Source organism: Pseudoliparis swirei, chromosome 5 (genome assembly GCF_029220125.1).
Source record: "Pseudoliparis swirei isolate HS2019 ecotype Mariana Trench chromosome 5, NWPU_hadal_v1, whole genome shotgun sequence".
In the NCBI taxonomy this organism is placed as follows: domain Eukaryota; kingdom Metazoa; phylum Chordata; class Actinopteri; order Perciformes; family Liparidae; genus Pseudoliparis; species Pseudoliparis swirei.
Window position 1 is genome coordinate 3,035,214 of NC_079392.1, and position 26,715 is coordinate 3,061,928.

At 42.7% G+C, this 26,715-nt stretch overlaps 4 protein-coding genes across 8 annotated transcripts in view; all 4 read right to left on the reverse strand.

Annotated features, from left to right (window-relative positions):
- Positions 1-1,156: 1,156 nt before the first annotated feature.
- LOC130194125 (neutral amino acid transporter A-like) lies at positions 1,157-2,493 on the reverse strand. Its single transcript, XM_056415019.1, has 5 exons — positions 2,444-2,493; positions 2,191-2,298; positions 1,886-2,014; positions 1,631-1,732; positions 1,157-1,277 (listed from the first exon to the last, which is right to left on the reverse strand). The coding sequence occupies exons 1-5, from the start codon at positions 2,491-2,493 to the stop codon at positions 1,166-1,168; spliced, it is 501 nt and encodes a 166-aa protein (XP_056270994.1). The 3' UTR covers positions 1,157-1,165.
- A 322-nt stretch (positions 2,494-2,815) lies between these two features.
- LOC130194126 (excitatory amino acid transporter 3-like) lies at positions 2,816-8,892 on the reverse strand. The gene is made up of 8 exons (XM_056415020.1): positions 8,844-8,892; positions 6,917-7,057; positions 5,564-5,647; positions 4,067-4,175; positions 3,758-3,800; positions 3,622-3,672; positions 3,324-3,498; positions 2,816-2,901 (listed from the first exon to the last, which is right to left on the reverse strand). The coding sequence occupies exons 1-8, from the start codon at positions 8,890-8,892 to the stop codon at positions 2,834-2,836; spliced, it is 720 nt and encodes a 239-aa protein (XP_056270995.1). The 3' UTR covers positions 2,816-2,833.
- A 4,659-nt stretch (positions 8,893-13,551) lies between these two features.
- ctdspl3 (CTD (carboxy-terminal domain, RNA polymerase II, polypeptide A) small phosphatase like 3) lies at positions 13,552-19,990 on the reverse strand. Of its 2 annotated transcripts, none has more exons than XM_056415213.1 (11): positions 19,734-19,990; positions 18,386-18,509; positions 18,153-18,293; positions 17,376-17,484; positions 17,141-17,246; positions 15,671-15,757; positions 15,419-15,481; positions 15,201-15,280; positions 14,957-15,083; positions 14,381-14,476; positions 13,552-13,870 (listed from the first exon to the last, which is right to left on the reverse strand). In XM_056415213.1, exons 1-11 carry the CDS (start codon positions 19,842-19,844, stop codon positions 13,805-13,807), a joined length of 1,110 nt encoding a protein of 369 aa, XP_056271188.1. In that variant the 5' UTR covers positions 19,845-19,990; the 3' UTR covers positions 13,552-13,804. The 2 variants fall into 2 exon arrangements, with proteins under 2 accessions (XP_056271188.1, XP_056271187.1); XM_056415212.1 differs by having other exon boundaries at positions 15,201-15,298.
- A 781-nt stretch (positions 19,991-20,771) lies between these two features.
- The window catches only part of arid3a (AT rich interactive domain 3A (BRIGHT-like)), a 47,698-nt gene continuing 41,754 nt past the window's right edge, over positions 20,772-26,715 (reverse strand). For all 4 annotated transcript variants that reach the window (XM_056414219.1, XM_056414221.1, XM_056414222.1 and 1 more), the window contains 2 exons: positions 25,799-25,900; positions 20,772-25,406 (listed from right to left, as the gene is read on the reverse strand). In XM_056414219.1, coding sequence (XP_056270194.1) covers positions 25,291-25,406; positions 25,799-25,900 — 218 coding nt within the window. In that variant the 3' untranslated portion in view covers positions 20,772-25,290. The remainder of the gene's footprint in view (positions 25,407-25,798; positions 25,901-26,715) is intronic.

The following is a 26,715-nucleotide window of genomic DNA, read 5'->3' on the forward strand; positions in this document are numbered from 1 at the left end:
AGACGGTGGACCAGAGGAACCAGTCTGAGATGAGCTCCGGCTCCCAGCATCCTCCTCCTCCTCGCTCTGATGCAGCGTTCATGGCGAACCTTCTCGTAATAAATTGAAAAGTATTTCACTAAAACTGAACAGAGAGACGAGGAGCGGCGGTGTTATTTTTTCGATTTATTAAATCGGTGATTTCGCTGCATACAAAATAACTCATAAAATATACAGAGGAGGCAGCAGTTGATTAGCAATATAATCAATAAATTAAGGGAAAAAAAGCAGGAGTATTAACATCGTATTTAAAGTGTTATATATAAACAAAGCGGGGGCGGCAGCTCGATGATGTGCCGCCTTTGAATTCATCCGGAGGAGAAAGGAGGCGGGGTTAGTGGGGTTTGGGGGTCTGGGGGGTCCTGTTAGTCTTCCGACAGCAGCCGGTGGAGGTGGTCCTTCCTCTTCTTCAGCACCTCCCGAAAATCCTCCTGAAAAAAACAGCTTCTCCATGTAGGGGACGAGCTTCTGGAGCTCTCGGTCCGCCGGCGCTCCGGACCAGCTGGAGATGGGAATCGTGTTCATCAGCTGCAAGACACAGACGGCGGCGGTGAATACGGACGGCGTCGCCACGGCAACGGGACACCGACGCATGACGACCGACGCGGAGGAACACGAGAGAGCGAACTGAACGCCAACCGTACCGCTGAGGATATCAAAAGAGCTGTGTGTGTGATGTCCAGGATGCTCACCTGGTACGGGTGTGTGTGTGTGTGTGTGTTGATGCTCACCTGGTATGTGTGTGTGTGTGTGTGTGATGTCCAGGATGCTCACCTGGTACGGGTGTGTGTGTGTGTGTTGATGCTCACCTGGTACGTGTGTGTGTGTGTGTGTGTGTGATGTCCAGGATGCTCACCTGGTACATGTGTGTGTGTGTGTGTGTGTTGATGCTCACCTGGTATGTGTGTGTGTGTGTGATGTCCAGGATGCTCACCTGGTACGGGTGTGTGTGTGTGTGTGTTGATGCTCACCTGGTATGTGTGTGTGTGTGTGTGTGTGTGTGATGTCCAGGATGCTCACCTGGTACGGGTGTGTGTGTGTGTGTGTTGATGCTCACCTGGTACGGGTGTGTGTGTGTGTGTTGATGCTCACCTGGTACGGGTGTGTGTGTGTGTTGACCAAGACTTCACAGCACATCCTCCTCCTCCTGCTCCTCCTCCTCCTCCTGCTGCTCGGCTCTCGGGGGGCCCGGCTCGTCAGCTCGTCCTCCGGACTGAGACACGTGGAAACTGCTTCTGCTGCGGGGGAAACGAAACGTAACTCGCCCAGTTACGGAAAACGAAAGTAAAGAGCTAGACTCGTTTAGAATTATTAGTTCGTTAATGTCGATGATTTCCTCTCCTGTACTTTTCCAAAAGTTTTGGGATTTAAGTTTTTTCAAAGGACTTTTCCAGGCCTGGAACCTTTTTTAAAGTTCCATGACTTTTCCAGGTTTTCCATGACCGAATGAACCCTGTTTTAGACTCTTTCTCAGGGGTCAGACTTACGCCGCTCCTCTCCTCTACGATTGAGAGGAATTGACTTCAAGTTGTCTGCAAATGAACTGGGTTAAAATAATAATAATACTGAGCATGAGCCCATCAGGACGTACCTTTGCATCTCCTGTCCGAGCTCCTCCTCGACTCTCACGTCACTGAGAGCCACGCCGACGATGCAGTCGCCCAGGACGTTGATGACGGCGTTGCAGCGTTCTCTGGAAGCAGAGGATGTGTGTGATGCTCTAAACTGACTTTACTTCCGTATTAAAACTCATTTGAAGAAGCCGCCGTGTGGCCGACTGAACCAACAGACAAAACGGAGCTGTAGAAATCGATTGATCACATTTTGAACTCTAGATTAGACTTACAGGAGATAGTGCACGAGAAGGCAGGCTTCATTTGCAGGTACGTTCACCACAGTCAAGATAAAAAAGACGGCCACTGCTCCTGTAGCTGGGGTCCCAGTTCCTCCAGTGCTCGGCACTGCTGATGTCAAACTGCAGATCCAACACACACTGTCCTCATGAAACTGGAACATGCTTCTTCTTCTCTCTTTTTCTTTTACAGTCTCCTCCTTTTAAAGACCTCAAAATAAACACTTTACAGCAATATCAACTTTGGCTATGATGATGATGATGCTAAACATTTTTAAAGAACAGGAAGTACAACTTACGCGATCATGATGAGCGTGCCTAAGTCCCAATCGATGTGGTGGATTTGGGCGATGAAGACTGCTGCGACCACATCATAAATCACAGTTCCGTTCCTGTTGGAGGCGGAGCTTGGAGAAACACAAGGCATCCTTTGTTTGTGCATCACTCATATAGAAATACCAGCATATGTTACTTGTCTTGGTTCGCTCTGATGATGAATGTACATGAAGCAGTGATCATGAACTCACAGACCTCTGAGTTACATCATCTTACCTGGAAGGGGTAACAAATGCAGTCTTTATGGCAGGAAAATTGTCCTTCATGAAGGCATAGGGGTTACGTCGCACTCGCAGGAGATAGATCAGGGGTAAAACGACTGATCCATGGATTATCAGGCTGAAACACACAATGAATGCACAATCAACACTGATTGTAAAGGATAATGCTAATGCAACGACATAGTGCAGCTGTAGCACAAGAGTCAGCACAATGTCCATGAGGACAGGATACACCCAGACGTTGAGAACATTAGCTGACTCGGTTCATTCGTTTTTTTGATGAATTCAACTTCATTTTTCAGAGTGACGTCATTTCAGTGATAAAACCATAAAAGGGGAACATACCCAAAAACGACTACTCCGATGAACTGTGCTAGTTTGATGGCTATCTCCCAGTCGTCAGCCTGCACGACAATGCCTGCGACCATGGACACGATGGCAAGTGGCAACAGGCTGGAAAGAAAACCATGAAATGAAACAAATGAAGGGAAGACTGACTGAGAAGACGCAGACGGTTGTCTGAATCGCCTTCATTTATGAATATATTTGTTCTTATATTATATACAGTTTCTTATATACAAAAGAAACCATCAAACATGTTCTAATTTCAGGAAGTGTAAGAACTTTACAACTGACCTGAAACTCTATAATGCAAGTAACATTTAACAGGGGTAGAAGAATGAAAGATGCTGCTATGTTTCATCAGTAATAAAGTTTTACTATTTGTAATAATACTCTGAACAAAAAAATACACCACATTTGTATTACATTCAGCATGTTAGCATAAATACGTACAACTGTTGGACATGTACTGTATTTCTATATTTGTTGGAGAAAGTAAATCATATATTTAATGGTATGTTGTGTCACCTTACCCCAGAATCCAGTGGACCAAAATATGGGAGGCCCGTTGAGGATCCTAAAGCGCACTAAAAAGGCTTCCCCAAGTTCTGCCATGTTGTCCAGAAACAGGCCCAGAATAGCGGCCCAGACAGTCAGGCCCATTATGTTGGTGCCTTGAACATATCCCCTCTTAATTCTCACAGCATTCTGTAACCAGACGGAAACTCATTATGAATAATAATCTGAGAGCAACTTTATGCATGAAAGATTATCTCTGCAAATGCTATCTCCACAAAATGATCTTCTCAGTGACACGGGAACAATATTTACCGGCTGCAGATTTTCCTCATCCGCTTCAGCCACAAACCTCACAGTCTTGTGCTATAATAGAAAGAAATAGTGTTCAAATCATATATATAAAAGGAAAGATAATAAAGGATTCATATGCCTCTCATGAAAAGCACACCATGCGGGAGCAGTCCAGGATCGGGTTTGTTGGGATAACGGTCCTGTAAAAAAAATGTCAAAGTCACATTCATTGGTGGGCTTTAATATTTTTGGAAAATTACTCATGAAATGCGACTTTATCAACGACTTGATTTGCTGGATGTTTGCGTAATTTTCTAGAGAACCTGAAATACCTAATTATTTCTGCTTAAAAACATGAATGAATGTGAATACTGTTGTCTGAGATGATGTCACTGACCCTAAAACCTGCTGAAGTGGATGTGCAGAGAAACCAGAAATGATGTCAAAATATACACTTTCTTCTCACCTGACTAGATCCAACAAGGCGTCGTGAAAATAGAAGGCGTTGGAATCTTGTGGATGTTCTTTTTTCAGGGAATCCACTCCTGGCTTGATGGACAGAGCCAGGATCAGCGCTGCAACACAGAATAGTGTCTGCTGTAGTTCTCTCATATACAGTCAGAGCACAACACCACACAGCAGATTGATTGGAATGGGCTGAAGAGGGATTACGACTGTAAAACGTCAAAGAACAGTGCCTCACACAAAGTGCTTTACATGGTATAAAACAGTGAAAAGCAAGAAGAAGAAAAAAGATCAACATGATTATATAAAACAAACTGTCAGTCACATTTGTATCAAGGGTGTTTGAACACCATACTGTGCATGAATTAAAAGACTCTCCCACTAGGGGGAGACTCTTTTATTGCAGAACAGCGAATTCAATCATAATACAAACTCACTATGAAACTAGAACGGGCACTCGGTAGAGCGCATACCTTCACACATCACAAGATTGGTCATTGAATTATGAACATGTTGGCATCAGTTGCATGCCAATAGGATAGAAATTGACCGCGCTATGGTAAAAAGAAGATTTTGACCTTTCCATGACCTTGACCTTTGACCCGATCGATCCCACAATCTAATCAAATGGTCCCCGGATAATAACCAATCATCCCACCAAATTTCATGCGATTCGGTTTCATACTTTTTTAGTTATGTGAATAACATGCATACAAATAAATAAATAAATACATAAATAAATACACACACGGCGATCAAAACATTACCTTTATTACCTTGCGCCTTTTCAATGCGAAGGTAATAAATAAATAAATACACGGCAATCAAAACATTACCTTCCGCCGTTTCAATGCGAAGGTAATGACTTTCTTTGCAACTGTATTGATGTGGGAGAAGATACACATTCACCATTCCTATTGGTCCATTAAGTTTGGTGACATCACATCATTTAATTCAGCCTCGCTCCATGAGCAGCAGCCTCATTAGCCACCAAAGGGAAAACCCCTGTGTGAGTTTGCTAGCTGCACTGTGGATATTTTTTTTTACCCCAAATAAACTCACTACTACCTTTTATATTCATAGCCCTCGCTAACGGCAGTCATTGTGACTTGTCAAACACAGGTGTCATGAATAATATTGATGAGAGAATTCCACTGAGTTGTTCATTGGCCCTGTTGCTGCCTGCATGCTGGCTCACTGAGATATTAATAACATCTCCACTTTTGACCCGTCAAAATGTCTGCGGTGAGAAAGGTTTAATAAAATATAGAGCGGAACACATTCGGGAAGATCATCATGGAAGAAACTAGTATATGTGTCACCTGGTTGAAGTAGCTGCATTCCCATGTTGACAGAGGCTCGTGAATGAGTTTTAAATAGCACATTTAGAAGCTCAAGTAAAATAAAAAACGGAAATGTTCAAATGCCATATGCATTGTGTGTTTATCAATAAAACAATATATTTCTGAATAAAATCATCGTACGACATATCTCTTACCCAAAGTCACAGAAAGCAAAGTCGTTATGGCTGACGCACGAAAAGCCATCCTTCCTGAAGATCCACGTTTTAGACGAGCAACACCTGGAAAAGACAACATGAGTCACGGTCTGCAGGCTGAGAGTGCGTTCGGTCATACAGGCGACAAGTGGATCATTCAAGGTAATGTGACGGAAAGTGAGGGAAACACATCGTAAGAAAAAACGTTTACGGAGAATTGAGATTAAACAGTACAATAAGTTAAAAGCGTCGACAGATAAATCAAAACAATAAGTACAAAATACAAAGAAAATGTAATCAAATCAATAGAAACATTACAAAGAGTAAAAGCAGTGGAATGACGACATCACTAGTGAGTTTTAAGAGGTGATTTTAAAGAGATCACTGGTTCTGCCAGCTTTTTATTTCCTCGGGGAAGCCGAGGGCCCCTGAGAGAGACCGGTCACCTTTAGTTTTATGCTTTGACTGCAGGGAACAGCCACAAGGGCCTCAAGCATCTCAGCTGAGCTCCTGGGCTCAGGGTTCGGCTCGAGCTGGCGGCAGAGGCCGACAGGCGCTAGAGTGGAGCCAGTGGAGAGAAGCCTGGGTTGAGGGGGGGATGTGATGGAGGTAAAACTAGTGAAAAGCCTAGAGCTGCTCAATTCTGACTTAGTTGAAGGCGACGGGACTCGTACTGTTCGGGGGACTGAACAACGACACTTTGTTATTTTGAGATATCAAAAATGTTGTGCCATCCAACCGATGACATCACTAAGACAGTTTACAACAGCAGCTCTGCTCCTTGGGTCATCGGGTCTCACAGCATATCTGTGTGGCGCATGAATAGCAATTATTGGAGGATTTGACTCATTTGAAACAGGTAATATACTTATTACCTACGGTACTGCAGTGACAGTCAGCCTCCAGTAGCTGTCTAACAGTGTTTGTGCAAAAGACAGTTTCATAAATGTAGCCGTTTCACTTGCCTGAGCTGATGGAGCTTTCTGTCAATATTGTTGATTGGGATGGAAGATGAGTTGAGAGACAGATGGATAATGGACTAAGGACCAATATAATCATTCTTGACCTGGACTCAAACACCTTTGATTTTAAGATTGGCTCACGGTGGCTGAAGTTAGCTCATGTAAACTTTAGGGAGGTATTTCTATGCGAGTGGCATTACTGAGTTGGTTTATTGCCTTCATCACTATTCTAGTGTAGCATGTGCCATCGTTATGTCGTTGTGACTGGTGTCCACAGTGGCTGGTGATCAAGTATTATTCCCTTGAGGGATATTTTATTTGAATAAGCTTCAACTTGCCAAACCACCAGTATTCCTTATGAAAGCTGTGTGCATGTTGTATTGGGGCTTACCTGTCATCACACCTGTGATGAGGAGAGGAGTGGTCACCACATGCAGCAGACGAAATATAAGCTCTCCGGGAAATTGGATCAGGAATTTGTCCAGTTTGGACAGCGTGGCGGTGAACTTCAAAATCAAGCCCACGACAAGACCTGTGAGACAACAACAAAGATGTTTTACAAACGTTATTTGAAGTGATTCTCACATCAGGTGGTGTGCATTGCTGCCAGACTGCTTCTTCAACACTCAGTTTATGAATCTAATACATCTAATCATTACATTTTAAAAAGTTGGATGTTTTGTATGCAATTGTGGTTGTGAAGGTAGTTTGATGAACTAAAACTCTTAATCATGCAGTTAAAACCATTTCCTAAATGTATCTTATAACTTAGTTGGCTGCTTCATTTAGTCAAGTAGGTTTTCAATAAGACTGAGTTCCAATTGCAGTCTCTTAATATCCCTGACTAACAATACAAACATTTATTGACAGTACATTTCTTAAAATTAAGTCCTAAATTATGTTAAATTAGGTTAACTGTCCGCTAAACCAACCAGGTCTGAGGATACTAAGATCATCATCATCCAGCTCCTCATCTGCTGGATGCACGATATCCACCGGTTGTGGACTTAATCTTAACTTTCTTTGTATGCAAGCTCGGGGAAATCTTTCTTGAATTAAAAGTAATAAACAAAATTCTCTGAAGAGGTCACACTCCTGAAGACAGGGAGACAACAGCTTGGGCGTGTGGTCGGTGCAGGGAACCTGACCTCCCGAAGAGCTCCAAGGGATTGCTGTCGTGGGCAGTGTGACGAGGAGCTGGATTTTGAAAATGGATGAAGATTATTATTTGAAATGCTATTTGTGTCCATATTTTTTCCTGAATTTTATTTGTGTCTTGTTTGTATATTAAATAAATGTTTGCATCATCTTTTCAAGGATTTGCACAATTATTTTGGCTTTTTGTTTTACAAATGTAGCTTTTCAAACATGAATACTTGTGAATACTTGTGTTTTTAGTTGTAATATTGTTGTTATGATAGTAATTGTTTACCAAACTGACTCCAGATCAGCACGTACACACATTTTATTTATGATAATATACTGTATCTAATTACACAAGGCCATTTTAGGACCTAGGTGAAATAACTGTTGAGGGAAAACTGCTTTTAATGCTGTCATACTAAACATGTGGTGTTACTTTGTAGATATTACAATAAATTTGGCAATGATAGCAATGCTGTTGGACTTTAAAAGCAGTGTATATGGTTGGCACGGGCATATTTTGAGTTCTGATATTGGGCTGGTTTTGTCACACAGACCTGGCAACCCTGGTCCGGACCCGAGCAACGGCTGTTTAACGGTTTACAACAGGCAACCGTAACCGTTAGTGTCCATTTAACGGCTCTTGCAAAGATAAAGCTAACTTGAAAACGATATTTAGCTCGAAAAGTATGAAGCTCAAGTTTAGTTTAACACCATTAAACCGACATGAGAAGAGTTTAACAAAATATCCCGCAGGTGTGAATTAATTGGAAATGAAGGAGCTTTTATTGCATAGTTTAGAGTTGTTGACGCGTGATTATTGTGAAGGGCAGAACTACGGTCCCGGACGTGTTGGCAGCATTGATGGTCATTTATATCCCCGAATAGCCGTTGGTCCGGAGTGGACCCGAGCAACGGCTGTTTAACGGTCTAAAACAGGCAACCGTAACCGTTAGTGTCCATTTAACGGCTCTAGCAAAGATAAAGCTAACTCTAATAATGAAAACGATATTTAGCTCGAAAAGTATGAAGATCAAGTTTAGTTTAACACCATTAAACCGACATGAGAACACCATTACATCAGCTGAACACTTGTATTGGGATGTTAGCTTAAAACGGTACCGAGAGGGATACAAATTCGTTAACTTAAAGTGAAAACGGTAGTTATCACTTACCCAGAACAACCGCTGTGACCGTGAAGCTTCTCGGAACGTTGTTCTCCATGTTTGCTATAACAGTTACATTACATTAATAAACCTGTTATAGGCTCGTAGCTTATTGGCCGATACATTCGCAAATAAAGTGACAGAGGCGATTGATAGCTTTGTCCAAATACTTCAATATTGTAATAATAAAATTAAAGTTATATAATGAAAATCATGTATTTTAGTCAACTAAAGCTGTTATTTTGGTAAAGTACTCACCCGAAACAATAATGACACCAATGAATGCTCCGTCAGTCGGTTCTCATTTATCGTGACGAAACAAGAATCCAACTGACAGATATGAGTCACGTGACCTGACTTTAAATATGACGTTGGAGGGGAGTAGAATTCACGAGGCCCTTTAAGGAAAGGGGCGGAGCCCTGGGGACGCAGGGTGCTAACGGGCACCAGGAAGTAGAGGTAGACAGGTGTGGGGATGAGAAATAAACGGCCACGGCCAAAAGGAAAGACTCGACTCATCATTCTTTCCGCACACCTAGCTGTATGTATCACGTGTCTGTCTGTTTGAGCTCATTTAAACCCAATTGCATTGCTAGACAACAGCTCGGCTCCAAGTGTTCTTCCTCTCAATTGATCCGTCTCAAATACAGTGCGACCATAAATAAAGTGGAAGACGCGTATCCCTGCCTAAATCTGAAATGGTCTTCATATATTGTATAGTTGTGACCTCACAACTGTACACAAATCAGGATGCCTTGTTTAATATAAATACACATCAAAAAAGGTGTGATGTTCTCAGCCGACCTGAAAAGATAAAACAAATTGTAAAGAGCGATTGATTTTATCAATTTAATATTAATTTATTAATTTACTAAATGTTTTCTACTTTTGTCTGTTTTTTCTTTATTTTTTACTCTGTCATTTACAATGTTTTGTTGTGTTGTTTTTTTCCCAGTAAAACTGAATAAAATAAATAAATAAAAAGTAATCATTAATAATAATAATAATGCATTACATTTTATAGCGCTTTTCAAAGTACTCAAAGACGCTTAAATAAAAAAGGAGGTGTGAATGCAAACTTGAATTCTCAACTGGCTTTTACTCCCTCAGACTGTTGTGATCTCTCGCTGTATCGGCCAAAAATTCCTTTGACTGCCACTTCTCTAAGCAATTATATCGTCATATAGTTATGAAGTGATACCAACTCGTGTTTTGATTATTTTTTTCAAAATCCCATCCCATCAAAAGCAATATTGAAAAGCATTAAAGCTTCTCAGGGACTAAATCAGGATTTGTTCCCCAGAGGTTTGTCCTGTCGATATTACAGATACCTCTTGACACCCGGGTGTTAGAAGTTGCTCTGCCGTGCTTCATGCAAAACATAATCCAGAAGACTCATCTCGTAACCACACCTCCTCTTCCTCTCCACTGGGTGGTGGTGTATACTGTGTGGTGGTGTATACTGTATGGTGGTGTATATACTGTGTGGTGGTGTATACTGTGTGGTGTATATACTGTGTGGTGGTGTATACTGTGTGGTGGTGTATACTGTATGGTGTATATACTGTGTGGTGTATACTGTGTGGTGTATACTGTGTGGTGGTGTATACTGTATGGTGTATATACTGTGTGGTGGTGTATACTGTGTGGTGGTGTATATACTGTGTGGTGGTGTATACTGTGTGGTGTACACTGTGTGGTGGTGTATACTGTATGGTGTATATACTGTGTGGTGTATATACTGTGTGGTGGTGTATACTGTGTGGTGGTGTATATACTGTGTGGTGGTGTATACTGTGTGGTGTACACTGTGTGGTGGTGTATACTGTATGGTGTATACTGTATGGTGGTGTATACTGTGTGGTGTATACTGTATGGTGGTGTATATACTGTGTGGTGGTGTATACTGTGTGGTGGTGTATACTGTGTGGTGTATACTGTGTGGTGGTGTATACTGTGTGGTGTACACTGTGTGGTGTATACTGTGTGGTGGTGTATACTGTATGGTGTATATACTGTGTGGTGGTGTATACTGTGTGGTGGTGTATATACTGTGTGGTGGTGTATACTGTGTGGTGTACACTGTGTGGTGGTGTATACTGTATGGTGTATATACTGTGTGGTGTATACTGTGTGGTGGTGTATACTGTATGGTGGTGTATACTGTGTGGTGTATACTGTATGGTGGTGTATATACTGTGTGGTGGTGTATACTGTGTGGTGGTGTATACTGTGTGGTGTATACTGTATGGTGGTGTATATACTGTGTGGTGGTGTATACTGTGTGGTGTATACTGTGTGGTGTACACTGTGTGGTGGTGTATACTGTGTGGTGGTGTACACTGTGTGGTGTATACTGTGTGGTGGTGTATACTGTATGGTGGTGTATACTGTGTGGTGTATACTGTATGGTGGTGTATATACTATGTGGTGGTGTATACTGTGTGGTGGTGTATACTGTGTGGTGTACACTGTGTGGTGTATACTGTGTGGTGGTGTACACTGTGTGATGTATACTGTGTGGTGGTGTATACTGTGTGGTGGTGTACATTGGGTGGTGCAGCGCTCGGCTCTATCTGCATATCGATTACTTGCGGCCGCCATAAATACCGTTTAATGGAGCTGTCGGCGAGCGCCATCCCATAATAACGGAGCTGCAGCCGGATGCCAGACACACATGTGGCTCCAGGTGGAGAACAGCAGGGGGTGGAGCAGAGGGTGGAGCAGGTGTTCTGTGAGATATTATCTGACCTGGCTGTATTTTTCAGTTTATAAATATTTAAAAAATGCTTTATAAAAACAGTTTGTACCTGAACATACATCAGACCAATGGAAAGAGCCATACAAATAATATCACATGGAACAAGTTGTTTATTTAACTTTTGAACAACAAGAATACACCACTAAATAATGTGACCTATCAATACCGTTGACTGTCCTCAGTTCACAGTCATAATAATAATAATAATCATTTATTTTATATAGCGCTTCTCATGTCACCCGAAGTCGCTTTACAGAGTCCAGAGTCCAGTAGTCACACACACAGTCGTCCCGGTGGTGGAGCTACATCAGTAGCCACAGCTGCCCTGGGGCAGACTGACGGAAGCGTGGCAGCCAATCAGCGCCTACGGCCCCTCCCCCACCACCAACACTCATTCACATCCATACGAACCGGGGTGATAAAGTCTTGAGTATTAAAACAATTGTTTTGTTGTTCTTTCCCTTTTGGGGTCAAAGAAAATCATTATAAACTGTCTTTAAACACATAAAACACAGTTAAATATAAAAATACATTTAATTAAACATTCAACGCTCCCTGAAAGCCAGATTCGGGGCTCAGTGGTCGATTCACAACGCGGTAACACTACCATGAGCGACCACCAGGGGGCGCATCGAGGAGAAGACGTGTGACTCATAGTATTTATCAACTATTCAAATCCTTTATTAATGGTGCATAAATGTGACATATTTATGTGATTATATCTACACAAATTATACATATATACACACACACAATATATATGCAATATATACATACATATATATATGCATATATATACACACAATATATATACATATGTATATATATGCATATAATATATATACACAATATATATATGCATACATATATACACACAATATATATATATGCAATATATATATACATACATATATATACACACATATATATATATATTAGGGCTGTGAAACGATAAATTTTTTTAATCAGGCTAATCGTTTCTGTGGATTAAACATGATTAATCACATATTACCGATATTCTCGGTATATTTTTGTGAGAACATAAAGATTTATGACAAAAGACGGATATATACACTTATACACAGGGGTGCGCATACTGCTCACACCCAGCGCGCGGCATGCTGCTCCACGCGCGCGAGCCGAGAAGAGTTGTTGACTGGGGGGGGGGGGGGGGTTTAAGTGACTTTATTTCGTCCCGATGTGCGCGCACACGCCGTATCGGAGCTCTGCCGCGCGCGAGACGGAGCTCTGAGTCGTGTTAACGCGACACGTAGAGACAGAATGACACGCTGCTGTAGAGACGACCAACAACAGACGGATTGGAAGCTCATTCTACGCATGCGTTAAATGCGATAACATTTTTTAAAACTAATTAATCCTGTAATTTAATCATAACGCGTTAACGCGTTATTTTTCACAGCACGAATATATATATATACACACATATATAAACATTTATTTAAAGTCAAAAGGTAACTAGTACTACAATTTGTTCTGACAAGTAATACATAAATAAATGAATAAAGTTGGTTGTGACTTGTGTAATGTTTATTTTAACAGTATTTGAACCGGTCCAGAACAGATATATTAGTATTTATAAGGAAATGAAACCATTTAACACGTCAAACATCTCGACGGCCTTAGATGAAACGTTTCCCATATATTGAATGCTTCTTTTCTAGAATACAATTATTTGAAGAGGTCAGATAAGGACATCAGATTTTATACAATTAATTCATTTATTTTAATTGTATTTTTGACTCTTGAACTTTTTATTGTAAATTGATGCTTATTAAACTTCAGTGATTCCTTTGAGACGGTGGACCAGAGGAACCAGTCTGAGATGAGCTCCTCCTCCTCCTCCTCCTCGCTCTGATGCAGCGTTCATGACGAACCGTTTCGTATTAAATCAAAAAGTATTTCACTAAAACTGAACAGAGAGACGAGGAGTGGCGGTGTTATTTTAATTTTTTCGATTTATTAAATCGGTGATTTCGCTGCATACAAAAGAACTCATAAAATATACAAAGGAGGCAGCAGTTGATTAGCAATATAATCAATAAATTAAGAAAAAAAAAGCAGGAGTATTAACATCGTATTTAAAGTGTTATATATAAACAAAGCGGGGGCGGCAGCTCGATGATGTGCCGCCTTTGAATTCATCCGGAGGAGAAAGAAGGCGGGGTTAGTGGGGTTTGGGGGGGTCCTGTTAGTCCTCCGACAGCAGCCGGTGGAAGTGGTCCTTCCTCTTCTTCAGCACCTCCCGAAAATCCTCCTGAAAAAACCCAAACACACAAACTACAATCCTCAAACACAGAGACACGTCCACGTATTAACGGATCAATTATTTAACCCTTAGAGATACTTCTGATGCTAAAGTACATTTTAGGAAACAACGTTTTCACTTCCAATGTTTTCTAAAACGATCAGATGTGAAACTCTTAAAATCTCAAATCTGCAACTGAATAATTACTTTAATTATCCATTAATATACAGATTATTCTCAAAATTTATGGCGTGGCAACAATTATTTTAAATAAATGATAACTTGTGATCTGAAAACTTGTTCTACTGAGTGACAGCAGGTTGCCACGGCGATGACATTGAAGTTGCGTCGTGTTAAATAAGGTCAACAACAACTGATCCGGCGTCAGTGGATCCCGAAATATTTAGCTTTTAATAATGAAATAACTTAAATCTTAAATCCCCGGATATCCAAGTCTAGCGTGTCCAAAGTGTTCCCATGAAGACGAGATGGAGTCCAGACGGGGGGGGGGGGGCGTACCGCTGCAGACAGCTTCTCCATGTAGGGGACGAGCTTCTGGAGCTCTCGGTCCGCCGGCGCTCCGGACCAGCTGGAGATGGGAATCGTGTTCATCAGCTGCAAGACACAGACGGCGGCGGTGAATACGGACGGCGTCGCCACGGCAACGGGACACCGACGCATGACGACCGACGCGGAGGAACACGAGAGAGCGAACTGAATGCCAACCGTACCGCTGAGGATATCAAAAGAGCTGTGTGTGTGATGTCCAGGATGCTCACCTGGTACGGGTGTGTGTGTGTTGATGCTCACCTGGTACGGGTATGTATGTGTGTGTGTGTGTGTGTGTGTGTTGATGCTCACCTGGTACGGGTATGTATGTGTGTGTGTGTGTGTGTGTGTTGATGCTCACCTGGTACGGGTATGTGTGTGTGTGTGTGTGTGTTGATGCTCACCTGGTACGGGTATGTGTGTGTGTGTGTTGATGCTCACCTGGTACGGGTGTGTGTGTGTGTGTTGATGCTCACCTGGTACGTGTGTGTGTGTTGATTCTCACCTGGTATGTGTGTGTGTGTGTGTGTGTGTGTTGATGCTCACCTGGTACGGGTATGTGTGGGGGGCGTTGTCCAGGACCACCGTCTTGGAGGGGTCTCTCCCCAGGATGCTGAGGTCTTTGATGTAGTGGCCGAGGACGCAGGCGCAGTCGTCCTGATACAGGCGATGTCTGAGAGACGCCGTCAACATGTCACACACACACACACACACACACACACACACACAGTTGATAAACCCGATTGGCGCTTCTGGACCACAGGAGGAAGCAGATCTCTTGGAGACGTACCGGAACAGCTTCCTCTGGGGGTCCAGGATGTTCAGGATCTTCTCGGCGTATTCCTTCTTTGCACACGTGTAAACAAACAGCTGGAACACAACAAACAGCTGGAACCGATTACACACACACACACACAGCTACACAAACACTAAAGTCACTCTACATAAACAACTATAGAGCCAAGCGCAGTTAAAAGACAGATAATTAAATGTTCCATCGAACTCTACCTCGTAGATCTTCGCCATGGACTGAAGGAACTCTTTAACATGAGGCCGGAGGATCATGTAGACCTGATGAGAGGGGAAGACGCTCTAGACATGTTCACTTAAAACAATAAACATGTCCTTGCAATTCACTCAGACATGAACGGTCCGACGTTAATGTGCGAAACCATCGTCAGAATAAACAAGACGCCGCGGTGGCGAGCGCGCGATCGTCCATCCCCTCGTAACTCCTCCCATCGGCCAATGAGGGCTCACCTTGTACTGATGGTCCTGGAACGCCGCGGTGAAGGTGTAGTCGGCGTCCTGGATCACGTTCAGGGAGCTGAACATCAGCGTCTCCTCCTGGAGGACGGGGGGGACAAACGGGACGCGGGTCGTCTCAGTGGTGGAAATACGGAACGTTGAGCGAATCTATAATCGATTGTTGGGGTTGGATCCCCGTCGTTCACGTTGAAGTGTCCCTGAGCAAGGCACTGAAGCCCCGGCTGCCGGACATGAATGCAGAGAATAATTTCCCAAGGGGAATCACTCGAGGATATTTTATTATTATAAACCAGATTATCGATGAGCTCGGACATCATTGGTCCTTATACAAGTGATTATGTAAGAAAACTCTGCGGAGACATCGGAGCGCAGCGTAAACTAGCGAAGACATTGTTATTATTATTATTATTCGGACACATCGGCCACGTAGTCAAGATACAAGCGGTTGCTCGGCAGATTTAAATTTGCCGTTGGCTCATTTGTGTTCCACATTTCCATAAATGCAGATTAGTTGACGACGTCTCAGCGAACCGGCTCTTCGTCATTCAGACCTGCGTTTTTAAATCGTTGCATCGTGACGGTATATTATCTACCAACCCATATGCAGGAATAAAGCATAAGGCTCATAGAAAAAGTTTAACGCGTGAACTTTGAGTTCAGATTATTGTGTCCAGGTTCAAGAGTCGCCTCTTAATGTTCAAGCAGGACAAAGTGAAGTGAAGTTACATTTGTTTCTGAGAAGCTCTCGGGTTGTTTTAGTATCTTTTTGGGTCGTTATCCAGAAATCAGAGGAGATGCACCTCAAAACTCATCCAGCTGCGACATCATCAATGAACACCGGTGACCCGGCTCCACGCACACACAAACATATATATATACACACACATATATATGTGTATATTTATTTATATATATATACACACATATATATATATATACACAAACGTATAGATATATATCAATACATATATATATACACAAACGTATATATATATATCAATACATATATACACACACATATGTGTATGTATACGTGTATATTTATTTATATATATATATACACACACACACTATATATATATATCAATACATATACATATATATATACACACACACACATATATACATACATATGTGTATGTATACGTGTATATTTATTTATATATATACACACACACAATTAATTGTCTGAGTTATGGCCTGTTACCGTGTCCATATATATATTATATATATATGGGCACGGTAACAGGCCATAACTCAGACAATTGATTGTTAAATCACATCTGCCTCTGAAAATGTTGGATTTTGTGAAAAGTGCTTTAATAGTTAAATAGTTAATGTGATAATTTCCCCCAGTGGATTAAAGCTGAAAGTCTTTAAAAAAAAGAATGTAATTAGGAAAATGGTGTCACGTCCAAATATACACATGACCCCCCCGGCTGCTCCAGAGGATTCACTCACCAGGTCGACCACCAGCGTGGCCTCCGGGGTGCTGCGCGTCTTAGGGGGAATGTCGAGGAGTTGAGGCTGAGAATGCTGAGACGGCAAGTTCTTAATGAAGGTGAAGCTGGAACGGAGAGAGTCACAGAGCAACACTCGCTCAACAATACATTTAGATTTAAAGTAGTGGTCTCCGTTCACTTCCCGGATATGAAAAAGTATTTCAGATATTATTGGATTGAAGTTTTATACGTACGGGTTGAAGATGTCATCCTCCTCTTCTCCAGCCAGAAGGTCAATGGAGCCAAAGCCAAACATGCCTTGTTCTGGGCTCATCAGCACGGTGTTTCCAGCACACTTCACATCTGGACCAAATAACAACAACAACAACAACAACGTTAGAGAGATGCGTCTGTTGGTCTTTGAGAAACCAGGAGCACGTTTCACCTCCAGCTAAGGTCTTCCATATTTGATGAACTACACACCCTGTACTCAAACTCATTTTCACTGTGGGCCCCCTCCGCTTCACGGCGGCCCTCAAAGGGCCGGTTGTATCATCTACCCCCCAACAGTGTTAAATAACTCTTTGCATTTGATTATTGTTTATTTGAGTGTAGAAATATTGTGCATGAGAACATTTCTATAATATTATAACATGAATCCATTTCATTTGAAACCTTCAAAATAAAAGCACAGGATATTTTTCCTGAATAAAAAAAAAAAAGGCGTCTTTCAAGCCGTCGGGGGCCACATAAAAAGACGCGACGGGCCCGCGGGCCTCGTGTTTGACACCTGTGGTCTACATGATGGAATGGTCTGGGGTCATTTGTTCCCGTCTGTACTAAATATTAACACAATACCATCGAAGGAATGACCGAAGCTCACGACATTATGTTCCTTCTATGTGACTAACATTTACATTTACTTGGCAGTGATGGCGACAACAACATTTGTATCCTCCCCCAAAACATCATATTTGGAGGGACTGTGCATGACTTCAGGTCCAGGTCCAGAAGACATGAGGCGTACTCACTCTCCTTGGTGGGCGTGAGGAAACGCACGATGGGCGAGTAGATGTTTCGGTCCGTGGCGTTGCGAGGAGACACCGGGTCGATCTCCGACAGCACGCGCTCACGGCGCGCGCTGCACCGGATCGGAGTCTTGAACGACGCGTCTAGACCACAAGAAGACGTCAGTCAGATGATTATTTTGTCTTTAAAAAAAAAGCAGTGGACAGTTTGAGGAAAATATATATTAAAACCATACCAGTTGCTCTGTCATCCACAGCAACGGCTCTCTTCCTCGCCCGGCCACGGGGCATCGGGCGCCTGGTCATTATGGGGATTTCATCATCGGAGTGGTGGGAGTCACTGTCCGCGGGCTCTTCATCCTACAGGGTAAAACACAGGTTGTATTTTATTCACCCAATAACTTGTATGCATGATGTAGCACCAGAAACTGTGCCTCAGCTGTGTACTATGTGATCGTGTGCATCAGTTCTTCTGAAAAAGAGGAGCAAGAGATTGGGGTGAGCAGGTTGTATATTTATTACCTTTGCATTGAAAATGCGGAAGGTTATGTTTTGATCGCCGTGTGTGTATTTATTTATTTATTTGTATTTGTGTTACTCGCATAACTCAAAAAGTATTAAACCGAATCGCATGAAATTTGGTGGGATGATTGGTTATTATCCAGGGACCATTTGATTAGATTTTGGGATCAATCGGGTCAAAGTCAGGAAAAGGTCAAAATCTTTTTTTTTTACCATAGCTCGGTCAATTTCTATCCAATTGGCATGCAACTAATGCCAACATGTTCATAATTCAATGCCCAATCTTATATATGTGAAGGTATGCGCTCTACCGAGTGCCCGTTCTAGCTAGAGCTGATGACACGCTCTCATGTACCCGAGCACGATGTCGACAGAGACCAAATAACACCACTGTACGTTGTATTAAATTAGACTAGATATTCCTTTATTAGTCCCACAGTAGGGAAATTGCACTATCACAGCAGCGAGTACACAGAGCAGTAGTAAAACACAAAAAGACAATAACAATATTAAATATACAGAGGAATACAATATATATATATACACGGCAGTGATTAAAGTGAAATGTCAGCAGGTTAAAGTGTTGCGTGTGTTTAAGTGTAGTATGACATCACACACAGAGGGAGAGGGACTTCCTGGTCTCTATTCATCAGGTCGGCGGTGTATCTCCACTCAGCTTTCAGTTTATAGCTTCTTTAATGAACCAATAGAACATCTTAACTTGGACTAGCCACGGCCCTTCTCGGGGTAGCTAACGTAACGAAGTGTTAGCAGTTTTCGAGATCATGCAACTCGCCACTAGACCGAGGATGAGACAAGAGGACAGTCAGCTGGTGGACGCCAGTGAAGCAGGCAGGAGAAAAGACACCTATTGTCCAGGTGATGCTACCTAGCTACGTTAGCTAGTTAGCATCGCAGTCTGACGTCAACGTGTCGTTTCACCGTCCAGAGCATCAGAAAACTGAAACTACGAGGCTAATGGTTTAATTAACGTGTGATGTGTTGTTATTACAACTAGTCCACCGGGTGGGAAACGAACCGGGGCGACGGGCGGTGCGTTACCTTCGTGAGCGTCGCTTCTCTCGGCGTATCTTTGGTGGACGGGCGACGGTTGGTCCGCGGCGTCTCCGCGCCAGATGTGACGTTCACGGCTTTTTGAGACCGAAGTCTCATTGTTCCTCTTCGCGCGGGCTCTGGGAAAGCATCGACACACACACCGCGCCGCCGGGGTGAAGTTAACGCATCTAAATCTGGTGCTTTGCTCGGTTTGTTTTGTTTCAGCTCCGCAGGGCCCGCTTCAGGAGAACCAGTTTGCTTTAGCTCCGCCCCCTCAATGTATCTTCTGGTTTTAGCTCCGCCCCCTTCGCTCTTCTCGAATCGTTTAAACAGGCCGGGGTGCGATGGGTTTACTGCCGCTGACACCATTGTTGGGCGGTGCTTCGGAAAGACCCAGCGACAACGTGAGACGCGAGTCACGTGGCAGGTAACGGCCACACAGGAACTTTGTTTTCAAACGCACATTAACAAAGAAAATCTTTTATTTAAAATCAATAAATAGATTAAACATGTCAGAGAAAATCTGAGATAAAATTTAATTAGGCCAAAAAATTATATATATATATATATATACACATATAAATACATATATAAATGTATACATATATATATACACACACACACATATATATATATAAATTATATATATATATATATATAAATAAACTTAAGGCTTAATTTTAGAAAAATTTGAAAAAGTATTCAGTACATTTACTCAAATACTTTTGGCCTACTTAAGTACAATTTTTAAGTACTTGTAGTATTTCCATTTTTGACTACTTTCTACTTCTTGTCGACAATTTAAGGGCACATGTTGTACTTTTAAATACATAAAGCTAAAAGATGAATTAAAAGTTGTTTGTTTTAGTCCTGTTCACTAATATAATTTAAAAAATTTAAATTAAATTAAATTTCAAAAAAGGCTGAGCTTTAATCAATAATCAATATTATGAACACATTTTAAATAAAGACTGAGCTTTCCCCACTAAAAAGGACAGAACATATTTGAATACAACTCATCTTAGGATACATCAAAAACTCTGGTAACATTTAAGAAAGGTGATATTTTATTAATTTCAGATTCAAAATAAAAGTATTCACACAGACACATATTGAGTAAATAGACAAGAATAGCTCTTCACCCGTCAAAAAACAAAGAAAACAAAAACAGTTGCATTTCCTGCCGCCACGTTACTGTTACTGTTATAGACATCCCATTCATAAAAAATAAAAAAAATCACAAGGTTTTTTTAGACAAAAAGGAGGAATAAGTACACAAAATAATAAAATAAAAAGACTGAAAGGCCACTCATAGTACTAACAGCGGTACTAGAAGCATCACTTGCTGTATTACCAGCAGCTGTGGAGGTCATTGATGCTCAAATGAACCTGTACACACAGAGAGGGGAAGAAAGACACCAGAGTCCAAAATAAACCGTCACTTACCAGAGTGATACATATTTATATTTCTTTCAATTCAACACAAGCTCACATGGTTGTAACTCATCTTACTAACCAATGCTGGTACCGTGGAGTTAATTCAGACCCTGGTGCCTCTCTCACTCTTTGTGTACTGTAACTTCAACTGGGTTAAATACGTCAGGCTGGAGGTAGAGGTAGATTTTCCTGAGAACTTGAGCCTCGATTCAGTTCCGAAGCGAACTCGAAGACACGTGAAGCCAACACACACTTCAACATGCATCCGTACAATAATCCACATCGCTATATGAATGAATCACCCCTAATATAATCTCTGTGTGCAGGGGTTGCTGCAGCAAAACAACAACATGATATAATTCATCGCCCTTTAACAGCAACATTTCAAGAAATATTCTATTTAATGCTTCTTTGTAATACACGTTAATTCACACAACAATTGTCACAGCAGAAGGCATCTTGTTGATTCTCATGTTCTCTGTCCACAGTCCTCCTGATGGAGGTGAAAGTTCAGTCAGAAGCCCTCAAACCACATGCGTCCTAACCCGTAAAGCTTTCCATGGCAGCGACATGGGGACAGGAAGACACTCTGGATCTCGCAAAAGGTTTCAAGTGGTTCAATATTTTCCGAGATAAACACGTTAATGTCACAGCGAGCAGGCCGACCGCACGACACCGCGAGGAACATCGCCACGTTTACTTCCTTCCTCGTCATCGAACTCCAAGACAAACAAAATGCATTAAGAATGTAAAGAACATGAGTCCAGCCGAGTCTTTGATTCTTCCAACAAGCACCTGAATTCACCACACAAGCATACTTTAGAAATCAACCCAGGATTTTTTTTTTTTAAACTGCATTACCACACAACATTAATGTAACTTTGACATGAAAAGAATGAAAAAAAACACCCAGAGATATAACTCGTCTATGTGGGAATGAAAACAAAGCGGCCGCAGACTCGTAAAAAGCAGCTGGTAGCGTTCAGAAGAGGAACACCTGAAGAACCTGCTAGGAACTCTTCAGAACCCAGAACAGAGTTCAGACCGATGCAGGTCTCACAGCTCCAACATGTCCTGAAATATGGAGGAACCTGCACAGAAATGATCAAGGCAAGTTTGAATACGTATTGTTCACTGTTTTTAAGAATCCTGAGGAACAAGGAACCCTCTGGAACCCTCTAGAAACACTGAAGTTCATTAGTCTCCTGTCTGATCTCCATTTAGGGAATCTGAACTGATTGTGCGTCGATACAGAGACCGTCCACCAGGGGGCGGTCTCAGTGAAGCGGTTGACCTGAACCCTCCATGATCCCTGGTTCCTCTTGCATAAACACGTGATATCTGATTGTCTGAGGTCACTGCAATCTCTTTATGAACCCGCGTCAGCAACATTTTGATGATGTTTTTCCTGCTTGAAGCAAATCGATCTGCTTCATTAGTTTCTCGAGTGTTTGGAGGTATCACAACGTCTCGTAACCACGCAATTAAAAAAGCTTCCCTGAAGAGAGAGAGAGCAGCACCTCCACTGATCACATGCAAATACCTCACAGAGCCGGTCGATGGATGGATACGATAAACATGGATCCATTGGGGGTGGGGGGGGGGGGCAGGTGCTTGAATGTTGCCCGAGGGGCCGAAAGGTCACGGGGTCAACTCCAAAAGAGCAATGCTGATCCTTTAGATCAGTATTGATCTAATTTTACTTCCTGCAGCCGCCCCCCCAACTAATGCTCTCAGCCACAGCACGGCTCTATTTGATTGTCAGCCATTCCAACTGTGACATCTGCTACTCACGGGGGAGAGCGAGAGAGAGGGGGAGGGAGAGAGAGAGCGAGAGAGAGGGGGAGGGAGAGAGAGAGCGAGAGAGAGGGGGAGGGAGAGAGAGAGAGAGAGGCTTTCTATATCTTGAGGGATCTGGGAGAAAGACGACCCTACAATCTAAATTTAACGTTCACCTTTTGGTCTTTTGGGCCCAGTTCTGGCCTCATGACCCACATGATCATTGTGGAGCGTCACCCATCTACCAAATGTGAATAAACGGGTCTGTAAGTGGATCACACACTTGTTTCATGAGCTGCTTCTCATATAAAATATGTGGACTCAGCCAATGAGATCAATGGGAACATCTAAGGATCTGACGTGTGTGTGAGTGGAAGCTGTCGCTCCGTTTCGAGGCAGTCCTTCTCAGAAGTGACCCGCGCTCGTGAGGCAGCTGGTGGTGATTTACTCCGAGAGCCACAGGCGGCCATCTGGCGACATTTGATTGAACAGTAAAACCTGATTGGACGGAGGTACCGCCGGCTCTCCGGTCATCGCATGCTGCGCCAAGGCCTCGCAGCAGAGCCCCGACACAAAGCTGATTTATCTCCTAGTCGGTAGGAATGAGGCTGCTTTGCATTGGTGGCGGTGTGTGTGTGTGTGTGTGTGTGTGTGAGGGGGGGGTAACACTCTTTAACAGCCCAGAGAGGTAACGCAGGTCAAAGGTCAACACGCTGATTGATTGATCTCCCTTCAAAATGCAGAAACACACGACTGCACATCAGTGATATCCGGGATCGACTTCACTTCCGAAACATCTAGAACTCCCGTGGAGCTCTGACCCACAGAGTAATGAGAGTTATGAGAGTTATCAGAGTTATGAGAGTTATGAGAGTTATGATTTCCTCTGAGGTCACATTGTCAAAAGCCCTGATGGAGCAACATCGTCTCCAGTCGCAGCGTCGGATAAGAAGCACTTGGATCGGATGAATGAATCATGCAAAACACTCACAGAATAAAAGTAATCTATAATACAAAAGAATCACAACAACAACAACACGTCAGATATGAACTGAAATAACGTTCAAGCTTAGAAAGCTGACACCTGATAAACCACCAGGAGGGAGTCAGGGAACCAAAGCCCTCCTGATGGCTGAAGAGCTTCACACACACACACACACACACACACACACACACACACACACACACACACACACACACACACACACACACACACACACACACACACACACACACACACACACACACACGACTCTAGACCATCGCCTCACGAGAAGCATACAGCAACAAAGAAGATGCAATTCGCCATGTCGACATATCCGACAGAGCGGTGAGCAGACGGACACCTGAGAACAATCGAGAAGGTATTATTGTTATTAATATTATTAGAATTATTATTATTCACATCGGACCTGAACCCCATCAGCAGCAGTCGGCGTGGAGGCCGTGAGGCTCAGACGAGGAGGAAACGAAGAAAGTTCATTTTCCATCCGCACAAAACCGCCATTTTTCTGATACATAAACCTGACGAACCCCCGTGAGACGGTCATCGAACTGGCCTCGAGGCCACGAGCAGGAGAGAGTTCGGACTTGAACCGCAGCGGCTGCTTCAACCTGCAGCCGCGTGGAGAGACTCTGGTGGCCATGAGGAAATGGATCAGACGTATGCGAGTTGTTCTGGATGTCGCCGATATGACGCGCAGACCTGCACAGATGCAAGATGACCTCACGCCGCGTGAACAGGGTCCACGCGGCGTGAGGTCACGGCGGCACATTGTTAAAGCTCTTCTGATTAAAAATAGAGGAAATTCATATATATATATATATATATAGAACTCTAAATATATATATTTTTTTCCTGCAGCGAGAGGATTCTTAAAAGATGTAAATGATAAAACACAGTAAAGAGAATAACAATAATAAAAAGGTAAAATCAAGCATCTCTCCCCTGGAGGATGGACCTGTCAATCAGTAGCTGTGTGTGTGTGTGTGTGTGTGTGTGTGTGTGTGTGTGAGAGTGTAAACAGTGCATTGCCTTTCCTAGTTATGCTTTTGTTCTGTACATTTATGCATAAATAAATAATTCACAGGTTGTGCATACATATCTGTTTAGCATATACTGGTTCTCAGGTGAGATATTATTTTGAAATCCGAAATATCTTTTGGCTCTGAAGAACAAAAAGAGGGGTTGAAACCTGAGATAGTGAAGCTGAGCTGCTGTACAGTGTTTATGGTTCTTCTCTTTTTGGCATTTAGATGATGTAGAAAATGAGGTTGATTTTTGGCTTTAGCGTGTAAATGAAACAAACAGAAGTAAAAATAAAAAAAGAGGGGGGGGGGGGGCACGTTAAGACAGCTGGTTGCTGGAGGTCGAGGTAGGTGTGTGCTGACGTGGAGCCGCCTTGGAGGACCCGACGGCGCCGGACAGAGGCGACCCGGAGGACGCCTGAGCGAAAAGAACGCCTGGGAGGGAAAGACACACGACACACACACACACACCCACACACACAGGTGAAGGTGAGAACACTAAGTATACACGTTTAATGTGCTCTCAAATAATGCCTAAAGGAAAAAGTGCAGATACAGAGAAGTCACTAATTAGTGACATCGTGCCACTCCCACTAAAACCACAAACAGTTGGTTTTACAAGCTTTAAACGAGGCTTAGGTGTGTGAGTGTGTGTGTGTGTGTGTGTGTGTGTGTGTCCCGTGTTCAGTGAATCATGTCCTGGCTCTGCACACGGACATCTTCACATCTTACCTCGAGGAACACGTGAATATAGATACAAAATAAAGCTGAATCAGTCCATGTCGATGCATTGAGTGTGGGTCATCGCCGAGGAGGCGGAGACTCACCGGCGTACACCACCCCGTTGAGCTCCACCGACATGCTGATGCTGCCGCTGGAGCCGTTGGCGGTGTTGGTGGTGAGGTTCAGGGCCGAGTCCGGCCGGCTGTCTGCGAGGAGGACAGAACTACAGTTTAATTTAAAGACTACAAAACGGCGTCGGTGGTTAGCGGGTACGTCTTCCGATCGGGGGGTTGCCGGTTCAATCCCCCGCCCTAGCCAATGTGCAAGACACTTGACCCTGAGCTGCTCCCGGCCGCCGTGTCGACGGTGTGTGAATGTGACATGATCGGAAGTCGCTTTAGATAAAAGCGTTAGCTAAATGGCAGCGTTAGCTAAATAACAGCGTTAGATAAATAACAGCGTTAGCTAAATGACGTGATGTAATGTGGATTTATTTATATATTTATATAAATTCAAAGAACTCAATATTCTCTCACAGCTAGAAGAACGTCGTGTGTGAATTTGCAGAAATGTTTTCACACCATTTCTCTGAAAGTCACCTGTAGGATCAGTTCTGAGAAACAGTTGAATCACATAAACTCTCCTGTGAGATCAAAGAGTCTCCACTCACACTCACTCACAGTGTGTGTGTGTGTGTGAGTGTGCGACACGCTAAACAGGTCACCGTCTATAACAGGGGTGTCAAACTCATTTTCACCGAGGGCCACATCCGCCTCATGGCTGCCCTTAAAGGGCCGGTTGTCACTAACACGGTATAATTCTAACTACTCCAGAACATATTGTTAAATAAATGTCTTTGCATTTTTTTATTGTTTATTTAGGTGTACTTATATAAATGTATAACTATATATGCAAATGTATTTAATATTATAAAATAAATCTATTTAATTTCATTATATTTATTTTAACCCACATTACTTTATCAAAGATCAAACAAACATTATTACATTAACTTTGTTAA